Source organism: Erythrolamprus reginae, chromosome 3 (genome assembly GCF_031021105.1).
Source record: "Erythrolamprus reginae isolate rEryReg1 chromosome 3, rEryReg1.hap1, whole genome shotgun sequence".
Lineage (NCBI taxonomy): Eukaryota > Metazoa > Chordata > Lepidosauria > Squamata > Dipsadidae > Erythrolamprus > Erythrolamprus reginae.
The window spans coordinates 178,878,264-178,900,961 of NC_091952.1; the positions used below are offsets into that span (position 1 = coordinate 178,878,264).

Sequence of the window (22,698 nt, forward strand, 5' to 3'; positions counted from 1 at the left end):
TATGTGTAAATATCAAAATTTATTTACAATTTGGAAATTAATTTAAATAACGATAGGACATTTCACATACATTGTAAGATATTTGACACTTTCATACTTAAAAGCAATGGTCACAAGATCTGGGTATTGTTACTGTTGAAATATAAGTTATTTTCTAGAAACATTAATACAGTAGTCCCTCACCTATCGCTGGTGTTACGTTCCAGACCTGGCCGCGATAGGTGAAATCCGCGATGGGGAATTTATCGACTGATAGTACTTATTTAAGTATTTATATTGTAATTGTTTGGTACGTTTTCATTGTTTTAAGTGTTTATAAACCCTTCCCACACAGTATTTATTTTAGATACAATATTTAAATACAGTATTTACAATTTTAGATTTTTTTTTTTTTAAACCTGCCGATCGAGTTCCTCAGAAACCCGCAATGAAGTGAAGCCGCAGTAGGTGAAGCGTGATATAGCGAGGGACTACTGTATGTAAAATATCTTGTGTGTACTGAAAATTAAAAATGTCTTAAAGTGAAAAACAAATTGGTTCTTTGCTAGATATTTAGTATGGAATATGATAATGACTGCATATTTATTTTAATCTCTGTAACTTCTTCTTTTGCTGTATATTTCCTGATTTTCTTTTTAGAGCGACTTTCTGGCCGTCTTCCTCTGATGGTTTAGTACTATCAGTCCAACAAATTTTCTTTTTCTTAAGTGGCAGCTGCTCTGCTTCATGTTCTGCAAAATAATTTAAACAATTAAACAATTGTATAATTTTAATCATGGTTTATCTGACAAAATATTGAGAAAATTCTACAGCAATACCCTGAGATGAAGACGGTGTTGCTTCACCGGTACTTTGCTCTGTTTCAAAATCTTTTCTGAGCCATACTGCTAAGCATGTAAGCCTGGCTTTGGTATTGACTTCACACAGCAATGATGGGGCATTCTCAATCTGGGGGAAAAAAATATATAAGACATTTATTCCCATGAACTCCAGAAAAATAACCATGCCATTTTATAACAGCTAAGGCAATATTCAACACATTGAAGATCATTTGGTTTTTTAACAGTTGGGGTTTTTTATATAATTCTTATTATTAGATTTGTTCCATTGTCTATACTGTTTTTTATTGTTGTTGTGAGCCGCCCCGAGTCTTCGGAGAGGGGCGGCATACAAATCTAATAAATAATAATAAAATAATAATTAGCATCCTGCAGTATCCTCTTCCTCAGACAATATTTTATATCAGTTATGCAAATCCACCAGTATTTATGTATTTGTTTATGTACATCCCACCATTATTATTTTACAAAGAACTCTAGGCAACAAATTTGAAATATGAATATCAATAAGTATGAAGAAATATGGTGATATTAACAACAGAAAAAAATCCCAAATGCACTTGTGCAGTCTAATCATAAAAGAACTTGTTAACTGACCTTGTTTTTTAGAAAGCTGATTCAAGAATAGGCTATGCTTTAGCCATTTACTTACCGTGTTTCCCCGAAAATAAGACAGCGTCTTATATTAATTTTTGCTCCCAAAGATGTGCTATGTCTTTTTTTTTTTCCAATGAATTGGATCCTGTATCCTGCTGCAGCAAAAACGCATCCAAACACGCAGCTGTAGGTTGGATGCGTGTTGGATGTGTTTTAAATCGGATTAATGCAGCGTTTTGGGATGCAATTTATGGAGAGCAGTGTTATATATGTTCTGTTCGGGAATGCTGAGAAACGAAACGTCTCCTACGTCTTACTTTCGGGAGATGCCTTATATTAGGCAATTCTACGAAATCTCTCCTATGTCTTACTTCCGGGGGTGACTTATTTTCAGGGAAACGGTAGTGCTAAGATCCATTGTACTGAACAGTTCTGAAAGTATGTGATTACTTGTAATCAATTGTTAACCTATCCTTCTGGAAATATTCAGTGCAGTGGATCTTAATACTAAGTAAATAGCTATATTTTATTCATCATTTTATTGAATTTGATACAATTTATTTACAACATTTCTAATGAAAGACCAATGTAAGAAATATTCTTAGATGAGGTACAAATGTGAACAACCCAAGTTGTACTTATAGATAAAATGGTATTTCTGTAGTGTAAAGTTAGACGATTTTATTCAATGGCAGATTGTACAGGTGAATAATACAAGTGAATGCTTTCATTATTCCTGCAGAATTTCATTTGGATTACTGAATGACTAATTCAGTGATTTTCAAACTTTGCAATATCATGATTTCCCAATCCAAAACAAAAATAATTATTCCTGCGAGGTTAAAAAAGGGGCAACAAAATATATAATAGGTAATTATTTATGTACTATGTTTAATAAATATTTCCCACTGTGGGCTTGTTAAGAGAAAATGGAAAGCAAAGCCCAAACTGAATTCTGATTATTCTGTTCCTCTCTAAGCAGACCTGTTTAAAAACAAGAACAATTACAATACCATCTCCTCTACATCTGAAACTGCTTGCAATCCCCCTCTGTTTTGAGAATGCTGAATTAGTTGATAAAATAGTCAGAAATTATTTGTGAATGATTACAATGAATTAACTGTAAAATAAGTACACCAAAACCTTTCAAATGACAGTTGTTCTCTTTGAGTACAACACTGTTCTCAGACTTACCTATGTTGCAAGTTCACCCTGATGCAGAAACAATTCATATGTGAATGTTTTTGCAAAGCAAGTGAAAGAAGCTCTTTATGCATTAGTGAAAGCAAAGCAATCTTCCTCAAAGCATGAAAGCTGCATGTGAAAGGTTTTTCCCCATCTGAACAAACATAGCCACATAAGTTTGCTGCAATCCCTTTGAGACTATCCATGTACAGAAATGGACATAGCATTAACACCCTGAGAAGGGGTATTCTATTTACAGGTATTCTAATTCATTTCACAAAGCATTGGTCAAATGCTTTGCACAACCCTAAGAAACCATCTAATAACTTCCAGAATCTCTATGTAAGGTAATCCTCAATTTACAACAGTTTGTTTAGTGACAGTTCAAAGTTACAATGGCACTGAAAAAGTGACTTATGATTGTTTTTCACACATATGACCACTGTGGCATCCTCATGGCCACATGATCAAAATTCAGATGTTTTGTTCACATTAACGACACCTGTGGTGTCCCCAAGGTCATGTGATCATCTTTTGTGACCATCTGATAAGCAAAGTCAACAGGGAAGTCAGAGTCATTTAAAAACCATGTTACTAGCTTAACCACTTTAGCTAGAAAGGTCATAAAATGTGTAAAACTGACTTAACAAATGTCTCACAGCAACAAAAATTTTGGGCTTAATTGGGATTGTACATTGAGGGCTATTTGTAGACATTTATTAAGCAACTTTACGTCTCATGGAAATCATGAAATAAATTAGATTCTATCCAGTTGGGTTCTTTCCCTAATCCCTGTAAAAAAAGCACTCTTCCATGAAGATTCAATTCAATATTTTATATAGGCAAGCTGTATAAGCCATTTATCTTCTATTAGACTATTTGCTCTTTATGTAATTATTAATAGATTTGTCGTCTCTAATTTTTTATACAGTCCTAACTATTCTTCACAATCTTTTGAATATTTTTATAATACACAAACCTTATCAATATCCAGATTCCACACCTTAATGTAACCATCACTTGATGCTGTTACTAGAATATGTAAGCCTTCCATTTTGAAATTGTACAGTGCTTTGATTCTAAGGATCAAGAGATAATATTACATTTTTAAATGTAAATGAAGAACATTCACAATATTCAAGAAAGTATTGCAAAATGCTAACAACTATTACTTAACTAAATTCTACCCTTATATGAAGAACAATTAATTTTGAATCATGCAATGGTATCTTACTTTGTTCCCTCTGTTGTACTCCAAACACTATTTGATAGATTAAAACATGAAAAAGTGTAAGGGAAAGGAAATAGAGAGCCTGGTTTACCAATGGTATCCATTTTCACCAGTAGTTAACATAAATAATACAACATCGGAGCTATAATACAACTCATCCAAAGGTGAGCTCAGAGTGATATGTTCAAAGAGAAAAACTGATCTAAATACAAATACTCCTATACTACACATACTGAATTTTGATATTAACCTTATGGCAATTACATGTACTATCACTGGACAAAACTCAGTGATAAATAGTATGCGAAAAATTAAAGTTTTTAAAACATGGAATTATTTAATTATCGAAAAATACCTGTTTTCATGAGCTTTAAATTCACAAAGGCATTTTTGAGTTTCACAATCAAATAATCGTATGAATTCTTCATCTCCAGCAATAGCAAGTATGGAATCCTTTAAGAAAACATGAAAAAAAGTGTATGTATGAGACTGGATTCACTTACAACACTCTAAAATAATTTGACACTATTTTTCTACTTACAGTGATAAACTTTATTGAAGATATCCTCTTTTCTGTAGCAATGGTACCAGTGATAGAAGCTGTTTCCAGGTTGTATATATCAACTTTGTTTGCTATAGCCACCACATATATCTCACCACTTGGTGACCATTTAACAAGATGAGCATCTAAGAAATACAAATCGTATAGATTTTGAGAAAAAAGCAATTACATCACAGGTGTCATCTAATGCAGATGAGATTTGGTGCTACGTAGTAGTGAAGAGATGACTAAGAAAAACCTGTCTTGAATTTAATGCCTTTACCCTTTTTATACTCCTGAAATTCAAGATTTATTAGCCTATTTCTCCTTTGATGTTAAACAAAAATTCTTAAAATTAATATTACAGTAACAATCCACAAGGGTCAGCAACCTTAAAAATTCAGAGCAATTTGGACCAGTTTCCCAGATAAAACAAAACATCCAGAGTCACAAAATCTGTGTCTGTGTGGCCAACTTCCACCAAGTCATATAATTCTTCCCGCCCCCAGCTACACCTAGCCAAGTTTTGTGCCTGTTTTCTTTTCTATGAGGAAAAAAACTTGACTTGGTCCTTGACAAAAGTGGCTTAATGCTTGAACAAGAATGAATGAATGAATGAATGTGTGTATGTGTGTATGTTTTTTTCCAAGTTTTACTTTCACCAGACAATGAAAGTTAACTTAAAGGTTTGAAAAATGTAACTAATAATGGAGAATAAGCAAAAATAAATAGCGAAGGAATATACTTACTTTCTTTTATGTTTTTTATGAATGCAGATCTTCCTTCCACGAGGTTCCACGTTCTAAAAAAAACACCGATACATATATTTTGAAATGAAGTTAGCACAGTTATTTTGACATTTAAGAAATATTTAAATGTTAACTCTTAATTTTTTAAACTTGAATTTTAACTTCCCTATATTAAAGAGAAACATTTAAAGAGTTAAAGCTGCTGATAAAATATTCATCCAGAAATCTGAATCTACAGTATTAACTTCTCCATTACTTCTTCCTAATTAGGAAAGTTTTGTACACTAATAAAAAAAGCAAATGTGTATCAGATGCTGGTACAAATTATAGGCAATATGGTTTCCTTTTGAGAAAAACCTTTAGAGTGCAGAGAACAGGGATGATAAAGGATTTAAAGGCTAATTCTATAAAGAACAGTTAAAGCTACTTATGTTTAGCTTAAAGGGGAAAAAACGAAATTGAGTCATGATAGCAACCTTCTGACATATAAAGGGCTGTCACAAAGCAGAGAAGTAGCACCTGGGATTAGACAAGAATCATCTGGTTAAAGATTTACTATGAGAGATCCAAATCTGAAGTAGGGAGGAACTTTCTAATCGTGAGTAGTGTTGGGTGAACCGAACCTGCACAATTCGGGTCCGTACCGAATTTTGCGGTGTTTGGCATGCCAAACCCGAACGTTTTTTAAAAATTCGTGCTCTGGTTCGGCGTTCGTGCCGCGCACCACGAAGCGCCACCGCCCGGCTGTCATCTGCTGAGAAGAGGAGGAGGAGCTGGACACCGGTGGCAGCGGAGGAAGGCGAACACTGGGGAGCTGTCGGCCGGTCGGGAGGCACAAAAGGAGCTGGGGAATCCCACAAAGGGATTCCAGGGGCGGAGCTTTGACTTCACGTATACCGGCAGATTGCTAAGCACAACAAGGTGATCACTTCCTGGATTCCGGGGGCGGCACTAGAATAATGGAGGGAGGATGGAATCCAGGAAGTGATCACCTTGGCATGCTTAGCAACCTGCCGGTATACGTAACGTCAAAGCTCCGCCCCCAGAATCCCATCATTTTTTATTTTTACGGATTTTTTATTTTTATTTATTTTTATTTTTACGAAAAAGGATGCCGCAGCGGCACCGCAAGCAAAGCAAGGTCCTTTCGCGTAAAAATAAATAAATAAAATTTTACATGAAAGGACCTCCCTTTGCTTGCGGCGCCGCTGCGGCGTCCTTTCACATTTAAATGATTTAATTGACAAGATTTAAATTTAAGAGACATATTCTTAGCATTAGCATTTTATTTTTCAAAAAATAAATACATTCACAGTATTTTGATATTAAAAACTCTGTTCTGGGTTATGTCTATTGATCATGTGTAGCATAACCATGAGGGGTACAGTGATTATTGTTCAGCCTGAAAAGTCGGACTGAGATACAAAACAACTATTTTGTTCCATAGAAAATGTTACTGTAATTTGGCAGTCTTGGTTAAAATGGATGACTATTAAATGATTAGAAAGTCTGTTGAAAAGATAAAGGTAAAGGATGTCTGATCTTCTGAAAAACTAAGCTAAAATAAATAGAAGGTCTTACATTATGTAGCACCCTATTGGTCCAGGATCTGAAAAGTGTGAACATTTCTGTATATATGATTACCATCCCACCAAACTGGAATAAGTTTGTAAGTGCACTTTAAATATGTAGGTAAGTCTGTGAGTATTTTTAAAACAAGAGCTGTTTCAAAATCATTAGATTTTTTATTATTATTATTATTATTATTATTATTATTATTATTATTATTATTTAGATTTGTAAGCTGCCCTTCTCCGAAGACTCAGGGTGGCTAAATTTAACATTTAATTCTAAATGTGTATTTATTTAGAAAATTAGTTTTGTTAGATTATTAACAGGCAGCCTGCTATAAAAGTCAGCTGGAATGGAAGTTTTGATTAAAACATTCCTACAGGCTGGTACATTAGATTCCTCTTTCACACCACATCTTTGAGAAATCTTGACAACATTTTTTCTATAATCTTGACCTAATCAAGTAAATTCACAAATGCAAACTTCGGATAGTTTCCTGCCAATGGGAAGCAGTTTCTTACATCTGAATATTGCATTGTGTGCAAAATAGTTCCCAAATAACATTCTTGATTTTTGAAAGAGTCATGTTCCACTAGAGAAGCTTTGAGGCATATATGGAAGTTGGAACTGGAGATGGCAAGACAGCAAAGTAGAAAGCATAAAACTTCATCTGCATAGTTTTAGAAGCAGCTATCATAAGCTTTTCATTTACACCTCTTGTTATTTATTAAATTAGATTATTCTTATTCTTGATTTTATTCTTGATTATTATTATTTACTAGAGTTGTATTTGTATTAGATTTGTAAATACTTATCAAAATAAGTATTTTGATACTTATTTCAAGTATGTCTTATAAATTTGCTAACTCAAAGCCTGGAACGGCTAATTATTTGAAGTTATAAAAAATAGCATTAGTTTAAATAAAATTAAGGCCATTTGCAGTAGTTCTAAGACGTACCTTAATGTCCTGTCTGTTCCTACTGACAAAGCCAACTTTCCAGAAGGATGAATAGAAAGAGATGTCACATGACCCCTAATAAATAAAAAGCATCAAGATTTTTAATACAAATAGACCATTATCAATATATTCCATCATAATAGGACTTCTGAGCAAATATTTTTATGTTAGTCTTTATATGTCAGTTCTGATGGTGGAAACTCGGAAATTAATTTCTAGCAAATGTAATTACAGTACAGTAGTCCCTCGCTATACTGCGCTTCACCTACTGCGGCTTCACTTCATCGCGGGTTTCTGAGGAAGTCGATCGGCAGATTTAAACAGCCCGCCGAACTCGATCGGCAGGTTTAAAAAAAAAAAAATCTAAAATTGTAAATACTGTATTTAAATACTGTATCTAAAATAAATACTGTGTGGGAAGGGTTTATAAACACTTAAAACAATGAAAACTTACCAAACAATTACAATATAAATACTTAAATAAGTACTATCAGTCGATAAATTCCCCATCGCGGATTTCACCTATCGCGGCCAGGTCTGGAACGTAACACCAGTGATAGGTGAGGGACTACTGTAGTTCCCTCGCCCTCCAATATTTAGAGATGAGTTTTGGTTTTAACAAAAATCAGTGGTTAAGTCCTTAGGTTTTTGTTATTTTATCAGTGTTCTTCCTTTTATAATATATTTTTATTGTTTCTGAACTTATACATACATGATACATAGCAGGGGTGAGTTCTAACTTACCTCACTGCTGGTTCACTTCCTCCCGCACACACACACATGCACACTAACAAAAAAAATCAGAAAACAACTCCCCCCCCAAAAAAAACCAAGATGGCGTCCCATGCACAGTGCCAGAAACTCCACTTCTGTGCATGCGCAGAAGAAAAAAAACTCAGGGGGGGGAATCTCTCCCCCCCCAAAAAAAATAATCCCCAAAAAGATAGCAGCCTCCACGGACTGGCACTGACCGATCTGGTTCCGTGATGTCATCCTGGCATCACCAGCAACTTGCTACCGATTTGGGTGAACCGGTCCGAACCCACCTCTGATACATAGTCAATAGAAGCTTTAGTCATGGAGAAGCAAAGAAACACAACCAACCAACCAACCAACAAATCAATCAATCAACCAACAAATCAATCAATCAATCAATCAATCAATCAGTGGTTTAAAGCAAAAGATGGGGAATTTAGTTTTCATCATCTATTTCATTTTTTTTTTCACTGCACACCATATCATTCTGGAGAATCCTGAATTTTTTGAATACTTTTTCAGACAGGAGCAAACAAACCCTATTGTGGAAATAGAACTCTGCTAACATAGCTATGGATCCAAATTATCATACAGTTATTGTCAGAAAAAGAGAGAGAACCTACTTGTGGGCATTAATTGACTTCAAGCATTCCCATTTTTTTGTATTCCAAATACATATGAGACCGTCCTCAGCGCCACTCAGTAAATGAGCATTCCCATAGAATTCCAAGCAGGTTACAGTGCCTGAAAATCAATGAGAATGGTTATATTCAAGCTTTTTGGTTTAAAATGAAGAATGGTTTTATAGCAAAATCATAATTTTTACAGCCCTACAAATTTAATGAATGTCTTGGCATGCTTTTAAGTTTTATTTATTATCCTGCCTTTATTGTTGTTGTTGTTGTTTTCTATAAATACTGTAACTTAAGATGGTGGACATATGTAATATGCCTTCCTCCTATTTTCCCACAACAACCCTGGGAGGTGAGTTGGGCTGAGAGAGAATGACTGGCCCAAAGTCACCCAGCTGGTTTTCATGCCTAAAACAGGATTAGAACTCATGGTCCCCTTATTTCTGACACTAGTCCAAATTAACTCTCATAGTAGCGAAAAGACACAAATCTATGGTATCAGCAACAGGGGTCCATTACCAGGAGGGGTAAAAAGCAAGTTAGCCACGAATACAGTGGTACCTCATGATACGAACCCCTTATCATATGAACTTTCCGAGATACGAACCTGGGGTTTGGAAATTTTTTGCCTCTTCTTCCGAACTTTTTCCGTCTTACGAACCCGCCGCCCGAACGCCGAACCCGGAAGTTTGGCAAAAGTTCGGGTTCGGGTGGCCCCCAAGAAGCCCCGCCGCCCTGCTGTTGCCTTTTGAAACAGCCGGAGGGCTTCTCGGTGTCCTCCCGAACCCAAATGCCAAACCCGAACTTTTGCCGAACTTCCGGGTTTGGCGTTCGGGAGGCCGCCGAGAAGCCCCGCCGCCCGGCTGTCACCTTTTGAAACAGCCGGGGGGCTTCTCGGCATTATCCCGAACGCCGAACCCGGAAGTTCGGCAAAAGTTCGGGTTCGGGTTCAGGAGGACGCTGAGAAGCCCCGCCACCTGGCTGTCAGCTTTGCAAAAGAGCCGCAGAGCTGTCAGGCCGGTCGGGAGGCTCAAACGGAGGTGTGGAATCCCAATAGGGAATTCCATGGGCGGAGCTCTGAGGTCACGAAGACGTCCTTCCTGGAGTCCACGTTTCAGCTGGCGTTCGGGTTCGGGAGGACGCCAAGAAGCCCCCCCGGCTGTTTCAAAGCGGCGGCGCCCAGCAGGTTTTTTTCTTGCACGCATTAATTGACTTTACATTGTTTCCTGTGGGAAACATTGTTTCGTCTTACGAACTTTTCGCCTTATGAACCTCCTCCGGGAACCAATTAAGTTCATACAGATACAATTGTTGTTTCAGGCTCTATTCTCCAGCCTGGGCAAGGATACCCTTTTGCCCATGTTCATGTGCACTGCTTCCTCGGGAGATTGCTCCTTCTCTCAACCCATAATTCACTATTTTGCTGCATAGGACATGTACAGTGGTACCTTAAGATACGAACTTAATTGGTGCCGGGGGGAGGTTCGTAAGACGAAAGGTTCGTAAGACGAAACATTGTTTCCCATAGGAAACAATGTAAAGTCAATTAATCCGTGCAACCAAAAACCCCCCGCAAAAAAACGGCTTTCCGCGACTGCTGGGAAGCGGCGCGGCTCTTTTAAAAGGTGACAGCCGGCCTGGGGGGCTTGCCAGCACAGGGTTCGGGGGTGCTGGGAAGCCCCCCAGGCCGGCTGTCATCTTTTAAAAGAGCCGCGCCGCTTCCCAGCTGTCTCCTGAAGGCGGAAGTTCGGCTTTGGTGTTTGGCGTTCGGAGACAGCTGGGAACCCAGCGGTCTCCCGAACGCCGAAACCGGAAGGGGCAAGGTGGGGGGGGGGGAGAACGGGAGGCTCAGCATTCCGTCAGTCGCAGCGCTGGCTGTCAACTTTTCTTTTTAGCAATGGGGAGGCAACTCAGCTCCTGCCCAGTTTTAAAAAGAAAAGTTGACAGCCAGCGCTGCGGCTGACGGAATGCTGAGCTTCCCGTTCTCTCTCCGCCCCCTCGCCCCTTCGCCCCCCTGTGTTCCTAGGAGAAGTGCTGGTGAGGAGCAGAAGGTCTGTCTTGCCTCAATCCCCAGCACTTCTCCTAGGAACACAGGGAGGCGAAGGGGCGAGGGGGGGGGGGGAGAGAGAACGGGAGGCTCAGGAAGGGAGCTCGGGAAGGAGCCCACGGTCAGTCGGCTGCGGGCGGGAGGAAGGTGATTGTTCCGCTGCCGCCAGCATGGCCTGGCTGGCAGCGGAAGATGTAACGGAGCCCACGGGGGATTCGCCTTCCTCCCACCCACAGCCGACTGATCGTGGGCTCCTTCGCAACCTCGGAGAGCTTCCTGGTTTTCGTGAGCTTTCATGCCCTGGAAGCTCTCCGAAGTTGCGAAGGAGCCCACGATCAGTCTCGGCTGCGGGCGGGAGGAAAGCGAATGTCACGGGGTTGGGCTCGGGAAGGGGCAGCGAAGTCGGTGCCGAGGCACCCTAAGCCCACCGGTGACCGCCAAAGGGTTGGCGAAGGGAGGGTGCTGCGGCGACCCGACCAAGCCTATGGACGCGCCTCCCGCCGCTCTGCCCAATCGCAAAGCCAAAGGAGGCACGGGAGGCGGTGAATGTCATGTCCTCTGGCCAGTCACGGGAGGCAAGGCGGGGAATGTTGGGGGGGGGAGTGAAGGAAATTTAAACAGATTACGAAAAGCTCGGTGGTGGATGGCATTCCTTCCAGGAAAATGCCCAGCTCAGCCCCCGTGGAGGCGTTTTTCTAAAAGGAGTGCAATCACCACCACCGAGCTTTTCGTAATCTGTTTAAATTTCCTTCACTCCCCCAACATTCCCCGCCTTGCCTCCCGTGACTGGCCAGAGGACATGACATTCACCGCCTCCCGTGCCTCCTTTGGCTTTGCGATTGGGCAGAACGGCGGGAGGCGCGTCCAATCGCAAAGCCAAAGGAGGCACGGGAGGCGGTGAATGTCATGTCCTCTGGCCAGTCACGGGAGGCAAGGCGGGGAATGTTGGGGGAGTGAAGGAAATTTAAACAGATTACGAAAAGCTCGGTGGTGGATGGCATTCCTTCCAGGAAAATGCCCAGCCCAGCCCCCGTGGAGGCGTTTTTCTAAAAGGAGTGCAATCACCACCACCGAGCTTTTCGTAATCTGTTTAAATTTCCTTCACTCCCCCAACATTCCCCGCCTTGCCTCCCGTGACTGGCCAGAGGACATGACATTCACCGCCTCCCGTGCCTCCTTTGGCTTTGCGATTGGGCAGAGCGGCGGGAGGCGCGTCCAATCGCAAAGCCAAAGGAGGCACGGGAGGCGGTGAATGTCATGTCCTCTGGCCAGTCACGGGAGGCAAGGCGGGGAATGTTGGGGGAGTGAAGGAAATTTAAACAGATTACGAAAAGCTCGGTGGTGGATGGCATTCCTTCCAGGAAAATGCCCTGCCCAGCCCCCGTGGAGGCGTTTTTCTAAAAGGAGTGCAATCACCACCACCGAGCTTTTCGTAATCTGTTTAAATTTCCTTCACTCCCCCAACATTCCCCGCCTTGCCTCCCGTGACTGGCCAGAGGACATGACATTCACCGCCTCCCGTGCCTCCTTTGGCTTTGCGATTGGGCAGAGCGGCGGGAGGCGCGTCCAATCGCAAAGCCAAAGGAGGCACGGGAGGCGGTGAATGTCATGTCCTCTGGCCAGTCACGGGAGGCAAGGCGGGGAATGTTGGGGGAGTGAAGGAAATTTAAACAGATTACGAAAAGCTCGGTGGTGGATGGCATTCCTTCCAGGAAAATGCCCAGCCCAGCCCCCGTGGAGGCGTTTTTCTAAAAGGAGTGCAATCACCACCACCGAGCTTTTCGTAATCTGTTTAAATTTCCTTCACTCCCCCAACATTCCCCGCCTTGCCTCCCGTGACTGGCCAGAGGACATGACATTCACCGCCTCCCGTGCCTCCTTTGGCTTTGCGATTGGGCAGAGCGGCGGGAGGCGCGTCCAATCGCAAAGCCAAAGGAGGCACGGGAGGCGGTGAATGTCATGTCCTCTGGCCAGTCAAGCGAGGCAAGGCGGGGAATGTTGGGGGGGGGAGTGAAGGAAATTTAAACAGATTACGAAAAGCTCGGTGGTGGATGGCATTCTTTCCAGGAAAACGCCTCGGGGGGGGGGGGGCGGCTGGGCTGGGCATTTTCCTTGGCGATCTTCCCTTGGCTTCCCTGGCCGCCTAGCGCTGCGATCTTCCGATGTTCCCTTGGCTTCCCTGGCCGCTTCCCTGGCGGCCAGGGAAGCCAGGGAAGATCAGAAGATCGCCAAGGGAAGATTGGAAGATCGCAGCGCCAGGCGGCCAGGGAAGCCAAGGCGGCCAGGGAAGCCAAGCCGGGAGCAGCGGCAACGCTGCTCCGGTTGCCTGGTCCTCTCCTGCCTCCCACGCTGTTGTTCCCCGCTGCGTCAGGCGCCGCCAGCCCCGAGTCAGACGCACCCTCGCTGCCGCGCCCAGCCGCTGCCCGCCCCGTCCTAGCCAGAGCCTGAGCCGGCCCGCTCGGTTGCGCCTCCTCGCCCGCGGCCCGCCCACCCGCCCAGGATGCAGACCTGCTGCCTCTCCCGTGCCCGCCGCCGGCCTGATCCTGCGCCTCCTGCTTTCCCCCCCAGCCAAAAATACAAAGGCGGTCTGCCGCCGCCCGCGGAGCAATGGGAAACTGAAGCTGCTGGCGGTTTCAGACTCCCTTTGCTCCACGCTGCTCCGCCCTGCCTGTCATGCGATGGCAGACCGTCTTTGTGTTTTTCGCTGAGGGGGGGAGCAAGAGGACCTTCCTGACTCCCTCCCCCAGCGTCGGACCTCCTGCCCTCCCTCCCAGCCAAAAACCCAAAGCGGCCTCCTGAACGTTTTCGTCTTACGTACCTGCCGCTGCCGCCGAGAAGCCCCGCAGCCCGGCTGTCACATTTTAAAACAACCGGGTGGCTTCCCAGCAGCCTCTCCAAGCCGAACACCAAACCCGAACTTCCGGGTTTGGCTCCGGGAGGCAACTGGGAAGCCCCCTGGCTGTTTTAAAAGGTGACAGCCGGGCTGCGGGGCTTCCCAGCAGCCTCCCGAACCGCCAAACCCGGAAGTTCAGGTTTGCCGTTCGTAACACGAAAAAAGTTCGTAAGAAGAGGCAAAATTTTTCTGAACCCCGGGTTCGTATCTCGGGTTGTTCGTAAGACGAGGGGTTCGTATCTTGAGGTACCACTGTACTTGGTTGTGAGAACATAACAACTGCCCCTTTTGAACCCATTAGGGTGATTCCTATTAGTATTTTTATTTGAAAGTCTAATAAGGAGGTACTTGGTTCCATTTCTCTTTTGAAGAGGTGTATTTGTTGTTAAACCTCTCAGTTTTTGGCATCAAGGAAGACATTATTTTTTAATCTCAGAATAGGAAACAAATATTTGTCAATGTAACCAAGTATTGGATTATACTCTTTTTTTAATTAAAAAAATTAAGATACAAATGGAGCCTTTGCCCTTTCTAATTTCCCCGTTCGTTAACATAGTAGTTCTGTCTGCGAATAGAAACTGCATAACAACATTAGACAAATGACATAAATTAAAAGCAAGATAATTTACATTTTTAAAATAATGTGAGTGTGCAAATTACACAGCTTCATATACCCTTCAATTTCACACATTTGTGGAAAACAGACACTTCTCCTCAAAATGCATTTTCCCCATACTGCAATCCTGCTGAAAACTATCCAATTTGCTCATCCAATTTAAAACAAGCAGCATAAACTCCTTACCATCATGGTGTACCAATGCTCCATGTTCTACCTTCTTTTTCATGTCATAGATTTGTATAGTTTCATCCTTACTCCCAGTGACTACATATCGTTCATTCACAGCTACTGCTGATAGCGAAGCACTGTGTGCATGGTGAGTAAAATCGGGAGCAACTGCCCAGTTCTGAAAATAAAAAATATCAAGAATAAAATTTGTTTAAAAATCAGTCAAATCAGCTACAGTGATTTTCCTATAACATTCCAGTACTGATTTTAAAAAGTGAAATAAAAATTGTTTGAAAAGCACTTATCTTCACAGATCCTCATCTAGAGCAGTGTTTCCCAACCTTGGCAACTTGAAGATATTTGGACTTCAACTCCCAGAATTCCCCAGCCATCGAATGGGAATTGAAGTCCAGATATGTTCAAGTTGCCAAGGTTGGGAAACACTGATCTAGGGTATGTACCATCACATTTAACAAATGCTCATCAAACTTTTGATGACTTACTTACTTACTTACTTACTTACTTATTTATTTATTTGATTTGTATGTCGCCCCTCTCTGTAGACTCAGGGCGGCTCACAGCAATAATAAACAATATATAACAAATCTAATAATTTAAGAGAAACACTAAAAAACCCATTATTAAAAGAAAACATACACACAAACATACCGTACATAAATTGTATAGGCCCGAAGTAGATGCTTCAATTCGCCCATGCCTGACGGCAGAGGTGGGTTTTAAGGAGTTTACGAAAGCGAGGAGGGTGGGGGCTGTTCTAATCTCTGGGGGGAGCTGGTTCCAGAGGGCTCAGTTCTTAATTTCATTTCAATCAAATTGTACTTTTAAATAAACAAAAAATGAAGCGTACCAAAAGCTTTCCTGTACTGTACTATCAAACTTCATATGCATTGATTTCTTTTGTATCCATTATCCTGTATCCCCTCAGGCTACACTACTTACAACCACCCACAATATCGGAGGAGTTAACCCTCTTATCAAAACCCTCTTTAGACCGCCCTCTTCGAAGCTGGTCTGAGCACAAAGGCTGATATCACATTGCCCTATTTTACACACACACAAACACATTTATTTATTTATTTTATTTACGTATTGGTGGTATACAAAGATATATTTATATATACTGCAAAAAAAATAATAAAGGGAACACTTAAAAAACACAATGTAACTCCAAGTAAATCAAACTTCTGTGAAATCAAACTGTCCACTTAGGAAGCAACACTGATGGACAATCAATTTCACATGCTGTTGTGCACATGCAACTTTGTACAGAACAAAGTATTCAATGAGAATATTTCATTCACTCAGATCTAGGATGTCTTATTTGAGTGTTCCCTTTATTTTTTTATGCAGTATACTTGCTACACACACAAACTACCGCGGACGACAGCGCTCGCTCGCCCAGGAAGCGAGGCGAGCAGTGAGAGGGGGGCAACGTATCCGGCCGACTTGCGCGGGAACGTCCCAGCCCCCCCCCCCCCCCCCCCCCGCGAGATCACGTCCGGAACTCACGAGGTGGAGCCGAGCGCGAGCCACGCCGCAAAGGCTTCTGGGAAGGAAACCGAAGCAAAGACGAAGGCGGCGAGCTCACGCGCTTTCCCCCTGCTCTTTGCGCACGCGTTGGGCTTAGCTCGCGACTTCGGTGGCGCCGCTCGCGCAGCGTGCGGCCCTCGTGGTGAGTATTAAAAGACCCCCTCAGCGACTGAAACCTCTCGCCTTTTCTGCCCCCCTCCCGCCCTTCTCTGTTTTTTAAAAAAAACCTTACCTCAGCCGGTTGTACGGAGAATCCGAACAGGATCTGTTCGTAACATCCCCCCAGGACCTCCATTTTCTCGGCCTTCCTTAGCGACGCCTACTTTAGCGCGGGGTCCTTTTCTTGACTTTGAGTTGTTACCGCGGCCTCCTTAGCTGCCTGTCCGTTGTTTTTGCCTCAGGGGGAGAGGTGTCTACTCCACCGCCTGAAGCGAAGAACCGATCTCCGTTCCCAGATTGAATTTCTTTTGTCGCTTGGGAGCGGGAGGTAGAGAGGCAGGAACGATTGGGGTTGGATTTTTAATATAGAAAAAGGAAGAAACGGAAACAGGCAGTCGCGAAGACAACCCCGGGCGGAAGTCCGTGGAGGGGAGGAAAGACGGGGGAGGGGAAGGACAGGACGACGGCGGCGGAAGGGGAGCGTTGCGATCTCCACAAACGGCTGGTGATGGCGTCGGCCCGGAAGGTGATGATTCGGGGGTTTTGAGGGGAAAGGGACGGGGTCCATCGCCTCATGGGCAAGTAGTAGTAAGATATCGCCGAGTCCGAATGTTTCCACCCGTTTTTTTTCCGCTAAGCGCCGCGTGAGTTCTGCCCCGCCCCCAGTAGGGAGGCCTAGCACGCGCTGGTGCCTTTTTCTCCCTCTTTCCCCGTCCAGTCCCGTTGGACGGCATTTTAAAGCTGTTTCTCGATAGACTTTCTGGGGCTGCTTTGATAAAAGGGGGTATAAAACGGAGTGACGAGAGCCTGTTAGCGTATGAATAGGCTCGCGGTTATGCGCTAACGCTTTCGTGCCTACCTCCGCGCGTGCGCAAAGCCCTCTACCTTTTGAATTCTCCTTTTTTTAAAAAAAGAAAAACCTATTGTAACTTGGGACTTTACTCATTTACAAAGATTCTAATCTCCAACGTCGGTGTTTCGGAGTGAGCCTTATCGAAATGATTTGAGGTTCACTTTCAATCAGCTCCAAATAATATAATTTATTACAGTGATATAATAAACTCCAAACTCGACTGCAGAAAATACGACTTCAGCAACAGAGTGATCAATGCCTGGAATGCACTACCTGACATCTGTGGTTTCTTCCCCAAACCTCAAAACTTTTAACCTTACATTGCCTACAGTATGCCTCTCCGATTCTAACAGGGTCATAAGCGCACCCCTTTGCCTACCATCCCTGTCCTATTTTTCCAGCAAGGAAGCTTAGTATTACAACTGCTACGTTTAAAAATAGCCTTTTAATTTTAGCTGGTGGTAAGTTAGCAAGGCTTCATCCGTGATGAAGGTTCCCCCACCCCATCCCATAATTCCATATTCAAAAGTAAATGTAGATTAAAACTAACAAAGGAGGTGATGTGAAAGAGAGAGAGAAATAACACTTATGTCTAAAAACCCTCTGTAGTTTTGAATAAAAATATATTTAAAAACTAAAAAATATATAAATGCAGAAATGAAAAGCACCCATCTAGGCCTGTTTTTCTCAGAATGCGAAAAATTCATACTCCAATTATTTACTAATTTAAAATGAATGAAAAATTGCCACCTTTTATTTGGCATTGAGATTTGTATTCTTTTAATGTATTTGAAATTTGGCAGATTAAAAAAAAGAAACAACACTCTTTTTCCTTGAAAAAATATTTTTGGGTTGGCACCTTTCAGGGCTATTGGTACTACCAGCTGTATTTTCTGCAGACATTGGAACCTGGAACATGTTCACAAAAATGTCTGCCCCTTTGCTAAACCAATCATATTAAGGTTGACGTTTGAACCAGCTGTGCAAAAAATTTTATTTATTCAATTTTTTTTTAAATGCCACCCTTCTCCTTAGACTCAGAGCAGCTTACAACATGTTAGCAACAGCACTTTTTAACAGAGCCAGCATATTGCCCCCACAATGTGGGTCCTCATTTTACCCACCTCGGAAGGAGGGAAGGCTTTATTATAATCTATTTTTGCCTAGTAAGTTCAATAATTAAGTTCAACACAAATTGTATTCTGAAAATGTTTTTTTCTAATTCTTATACTATTTGTTTTTATTGTAGTGAAATCTTGAACAACCTTAGAGGAAGAAAGTACTGCTCTTACTTCAGTTTAGAAGAGGCAAGATCTCCCCTTGTTCTGGTACTTGCCACCTTCTGCAGCTAAATTATTTTAATTTGTTAAGTTTTTATATTTGACAAATTGGTAAGTAGCAGAATTGGTATTTATAAAATGTGAAACATTTTTTAAAAATTGAAAATGGCTTTTACACTGAAGAAAATAGATGTAACTCAGTTATAATTTTATATTTTACAACTGCAGTTTTATTGTAAGTGAATTTTTGTATACTGTAATGTATTTAGACCAGATATTATTATATTAAATGAAGATAATGGATAGATATAGAATTACAGTTTGGTTCAGAGTACTGTGTTTTTATAGAAAGCAGGGTTCAGGTAGTCCTCTCTCTTAATGGCCCGATTGGGATTGGGATTTCTTGAAGCAATTGTTAAGTGAAAGTTGTGACTGCACTGCTTACACAGTTCTGGTGGTGCAGTTGTTAGTCCAGGCCTTCTCCTTCTGTCCTGCAATTCACTTCCACTTCCAACTCACCTCAACTGTCTATTTCCCATTTCTCTTTTGGTTGTCCTGCACTCTGGTACCTTCCCAGAAAACTGCTACTGTCCTTCATTCTTTTCTCCAACTGCTGAAGGGGAAACTGCATGAAAGCCAGCAGCTCTTAATAGTCTTGCTGCTGTCAACATATATATAGGATTAAAATTCCAAATTTTTTCTCCCAAGTCTTTTTCCATTAAACCCAAAAGAAAAGTTTCTGATTTCATTTTTTTTATTTTTAAAAGAATTTCTGTATTATAATATGAATCTGACTCCAAAATTCATTGCTTTATCACATGTCTACCATAAATGGTAAAAGTTCCTCCCTTGTTTTTACACTTCTGATATTGTTCAAGCATCACATTATATCTAAAATTCATTGCCTGCTAAATCACAATGTTTTTCATGTTCATTTTCCAAATTCAATTTCCGATAACATTTTATAAATCTTAGCAATAATATGCTTATCACTACCACAGAGTAAGATTTCTAATTCGTTTTTAGTAAAATCCAACCCACAATTCTTTTATTTGATTTAAACCTTTCAGTTGTTATGTAAACTAGTGGCCTCCTAATTAAAATTCTTCTCTAGACTTTCATGTAGGTTCACCAGTGCTGAAAGAATATACAGTGATCCCTCATTTATTGCGGGTGTTACATTCCAGAACCATCCGTGATAAACGAAAATCCGCATGTAGGATTTTCTCTCTCCACACATTGTCCCTCACTTCCCTTGTCTCTCTGCCTCTATCTTTCTGGGCTGCTGCTCCTTGAAGGGAAGCTGCCGGAGCTGCCTCAGCAGTTGCCGCCGCCGCTGTCTCTCTTTACCTCTCAAGATTCCACATACCCTTCCCAGAGCCTTGGGTCTACCTGGCCGGGCCGTTGTGCGGCGGCCCCTGGAGCACCGCACACAAAGATGCTGAGCCCTGGCCGGGTCGCAGAGCCAGCAGAGGGCGCGAGATGCGTGCCGCAGTTTCCTCTGCAAGGCCGGGCCAAATTTTTAGAAGTTCCCCGCTGGTGTCGACAGGCTCCGGGGGGGGGGGGGGGGCTGCAGCAGCGTTGGCGGCCGGGCAGATCCAACAGGTGAACGTGCAGGAAATGCCTCACAGTACTGGTCCGCCTTTGCAAAGTGGCCAGGGAGGGAGGGGGTGCTGCCCAAGTGCATGCTTTCAAACCTAGGCGCCATCTAGGGATTCGGAGGGTCTCCTTTTGTATGGCTGGGGTGGGGGCTCCCTGCCTCTGGATTGGCTTGTGGAGGGGGGGTCTGGAATCTGGGGGGGCAGCAACCCGCGATGCAGCGAGTCCGTGATAGGTGAACCGCAAAATGGCAAGGGACCACTGTATTACCACATGTCCACCAATCTGGCTTTGCCAACATTTCTTTTCTAAAAAAAACCTTGGGCAGTGAAACAACACCTAAAGAGACAGCTTCACAGAGAACCTTGTTTTATATTTATTCTAAAATCTTTGCATGGCACATCAGTTTTTAATTACCATTTGTTCAGTGTCATAACTTTTGGTTGCTAATGAATGGTCATTAAAAAAGGACTACCTCCAGTGATATTTAGACATTAGGGCTGCTGTTAAATTCTTTAAAAAATGTTTTAAATAACACTACAACAAAGAACAGTAAGTTATATAGACAGTTGTAACTGGTGAGTTACAACTATTACTAGCAAATTGCATTGCAGGTAGTTCTTGACTTACCACATTTCATTTATTGTTCATTGAAAGGAGTGGTGGGGTTGCTGCCAGTTTGGACTGGTTCGCATGTAATGGTGGCAGAAATTTGCACCCGCTTGCCAAACCAGCAGCAGGGGCCTGAATCAGTTCTCAAGACGCCGTGGCCAGCAAAGAACCCTCTGTGCATGTGTAGAGGCTTCTGTGCATGCAGAGGATCATTTGCACAATGTGAAGGGGGTACACAAATGAGTGCATGCACATAAAACACCACTTATGTTGTAATGCTAACCAATAGGGAAGGTAAATGGAACCCACCCCTGGTTCAAAGTTACAATGGCACTGAAAAAAGTGACTTACAGCTGTTTTTCACTCTACCATTGCAGCATCCCCATGGTCACATCAACATTTGTATGCTTGGCAATTGATTCACATTTATCATATGATCCATGGTTTCATCTCCACTTAACAGTATCAAGAAAGGTGGTAAAATGGGGCAAAACGCAACTTAAATGTCTCACTTAACAAAAAGTTTGGTCTCAGTTATGGTTGTAAGTTGAGGACTATCTTTATCCTTAGCAGTTTGCTAATTATAGTTCAAGCAAACTGCACTATCCTTAGCAATTGAGCGTGTTTTTATTAAACACTGCATGATTTTTTTCAACATAAGAAAAATGCCCAGATGCTCTACAACTTTGCAAAATGGAGTACGTGTTGATAGTGGCGTGCATTGCCAAAATGGCATTAACTTGTTTTACTGCCTAAGTGATGCCAAAGATTATGATATAATAACATAATAGTTATGTTTAATGTGAAATGTATAATGATTGTATCTTAGTACTTTAAAGATTAAGACAAGGCTATATTATGTAGAATGATTCTGAGAGGGCATAGTACATTGGTTGTGATATAAGAATTTCCATGATGTTAAAATTGTTTTTAAGCAGCTACAAGCTTATTTATTTAATAATTTTGACAATGTTTAGAATAAATTCAAATGATTAAATAATTCTACTAAAAAAAATGCAGAGTGCATTCCGTGAATTCAGATGCTACCATGTCAAAACCAATTGCAATGAATAAGGGCTTATTATATTATAATTTAACAAAAATTAAAGATAAGCGGGAAAAGATGTACGTAATTTGCATAATATTCATTATGCTTATGAAAGCCAGCTTAAGATAGTGGTTAAGGCACCAGGCTAGAAAATAGAAGACTTGGGTTCAAATCAGAGGAAGCAGACATCTGGTATGGAGCATTGTGGTTGTTTCGGGTACAGTGACATCATGGACATTGAGGGTTGCTCTGCTGATGTGCAAAAGTGTGTATCTGACTTACTTACATGAAACCTTATCTTTTTTTATATGTATACAGCATCAGAACAGCTGCTACAGACTTCTTTTTCTTGCGAAGATAGCTTTTTACAATGGCTAGCCAGGTAAGATAATTTGATAGGAATGCAATTAACCTTATTAGCTAATTTGGGGGAAAAGCAACCTTGCCCATAATTCTTGGCAAATGGCAGACTTGAACCCAGTACTCCTGGGGAAGGGATGATGGGTTTTTAGCCACATATTTCCCTCAGATAAATTTCTGACAAATTGTTCTCCCTTGCTGTGAAATCCTTAATTACACCAACTGAAGCAGCTTGGGGACAGAACACGAAACTTTGCTTTCTGCACTGTTGCACAGTGAGTTCTTGTGGTGGGACTTTCCTATAACACTCACTATTTAAGATACCTTCATTGGAACTACTACCAGTCATGTAAGTAAAATTTAATAAAAATGTTGAATCTGTATCCCTGCGGTGGGATTTTACCTTTGGTTATGGCCTCCTCCCCTTTTCCTTCCCATATAGTTGCCT

General features: G+C 41.9%; 2 protein-coding genes across 18 annotated transcripts in view; one reads left to right on the top strand and one right to left on the bottom strand.

Moving 5' to 3' along the window:
- Positions 1-16,872, bottom strand: PAK1IP1 (PAK1 interacting protein 1). 2 transcript variants are annotated; one of them, XM_070747271.1, is made up of 10 exons: positions 16,572-16,872; positions 14,804-14,966; positions 9,053-9,173; positions 7,674-7,748; positions 5,143-5,195; positions 4,394-4,539; positions 4,208-4,305; positions 3,601-3,700; positions 819-948; positions 1-731 (listed from the first exon to the last, which is right to left on the bottom strand). In XM_070747271.1, the coding sequence occupies exons 1-10, from the start codon at positions 16,632-16,634 to the stop codon at positions 583-585; spliced, it is 1,098 nt and encodes a 365-aa protein (XP_070603372.1). In that variant the 5' UTR covers positions 16,635-16,872; the 3' UTR covers positions 1-582. The 2 variants fall into 2 exon arrangements, with proteins under 2 accessions (XP_070603372.1, XP_070603373.1); XM_070747272.1 differs by lacking the exon at positions 16,572-16,872 and adding an exon at positions 15,458-16,282.
- The window catches only part of LOC139164776 (tRNA selenocysteine 1-associated protein 1-like), a 16,490-nt gene continuing 10,024 nt past the window's right edge, over positions 16,233-22,698 (top strand). For 3 of the 16 annotated variants that reach the window (XM_070747273.1, XM_070747282.1, XM_070747293.1), the window contains exons 1-3: positions 16,233-16,481; positions 18,601-18,742; positions 22,209-22,272. Coding sequence is in view for 6 of the 16 variants with exons in the window: in XM_070747293.1 (XP_070603394.1) it covers positions 22,261-22,272 (12 nt within the window). In the remaining 10 variants the exon portion in view is untranslated. Of the gene's footprint in view, positions 16,482-16,909; positions 17,025-18,600; positions 18,743-22,208; positions 22,273-22,478; positions 22,600-22,698 lie in introns of those variants that run through there. The other 13 variants (XM_070747292.1, XM_070747288.1, XM_070747290.1 and 10 more) reach the window with 8 other exon arrangements.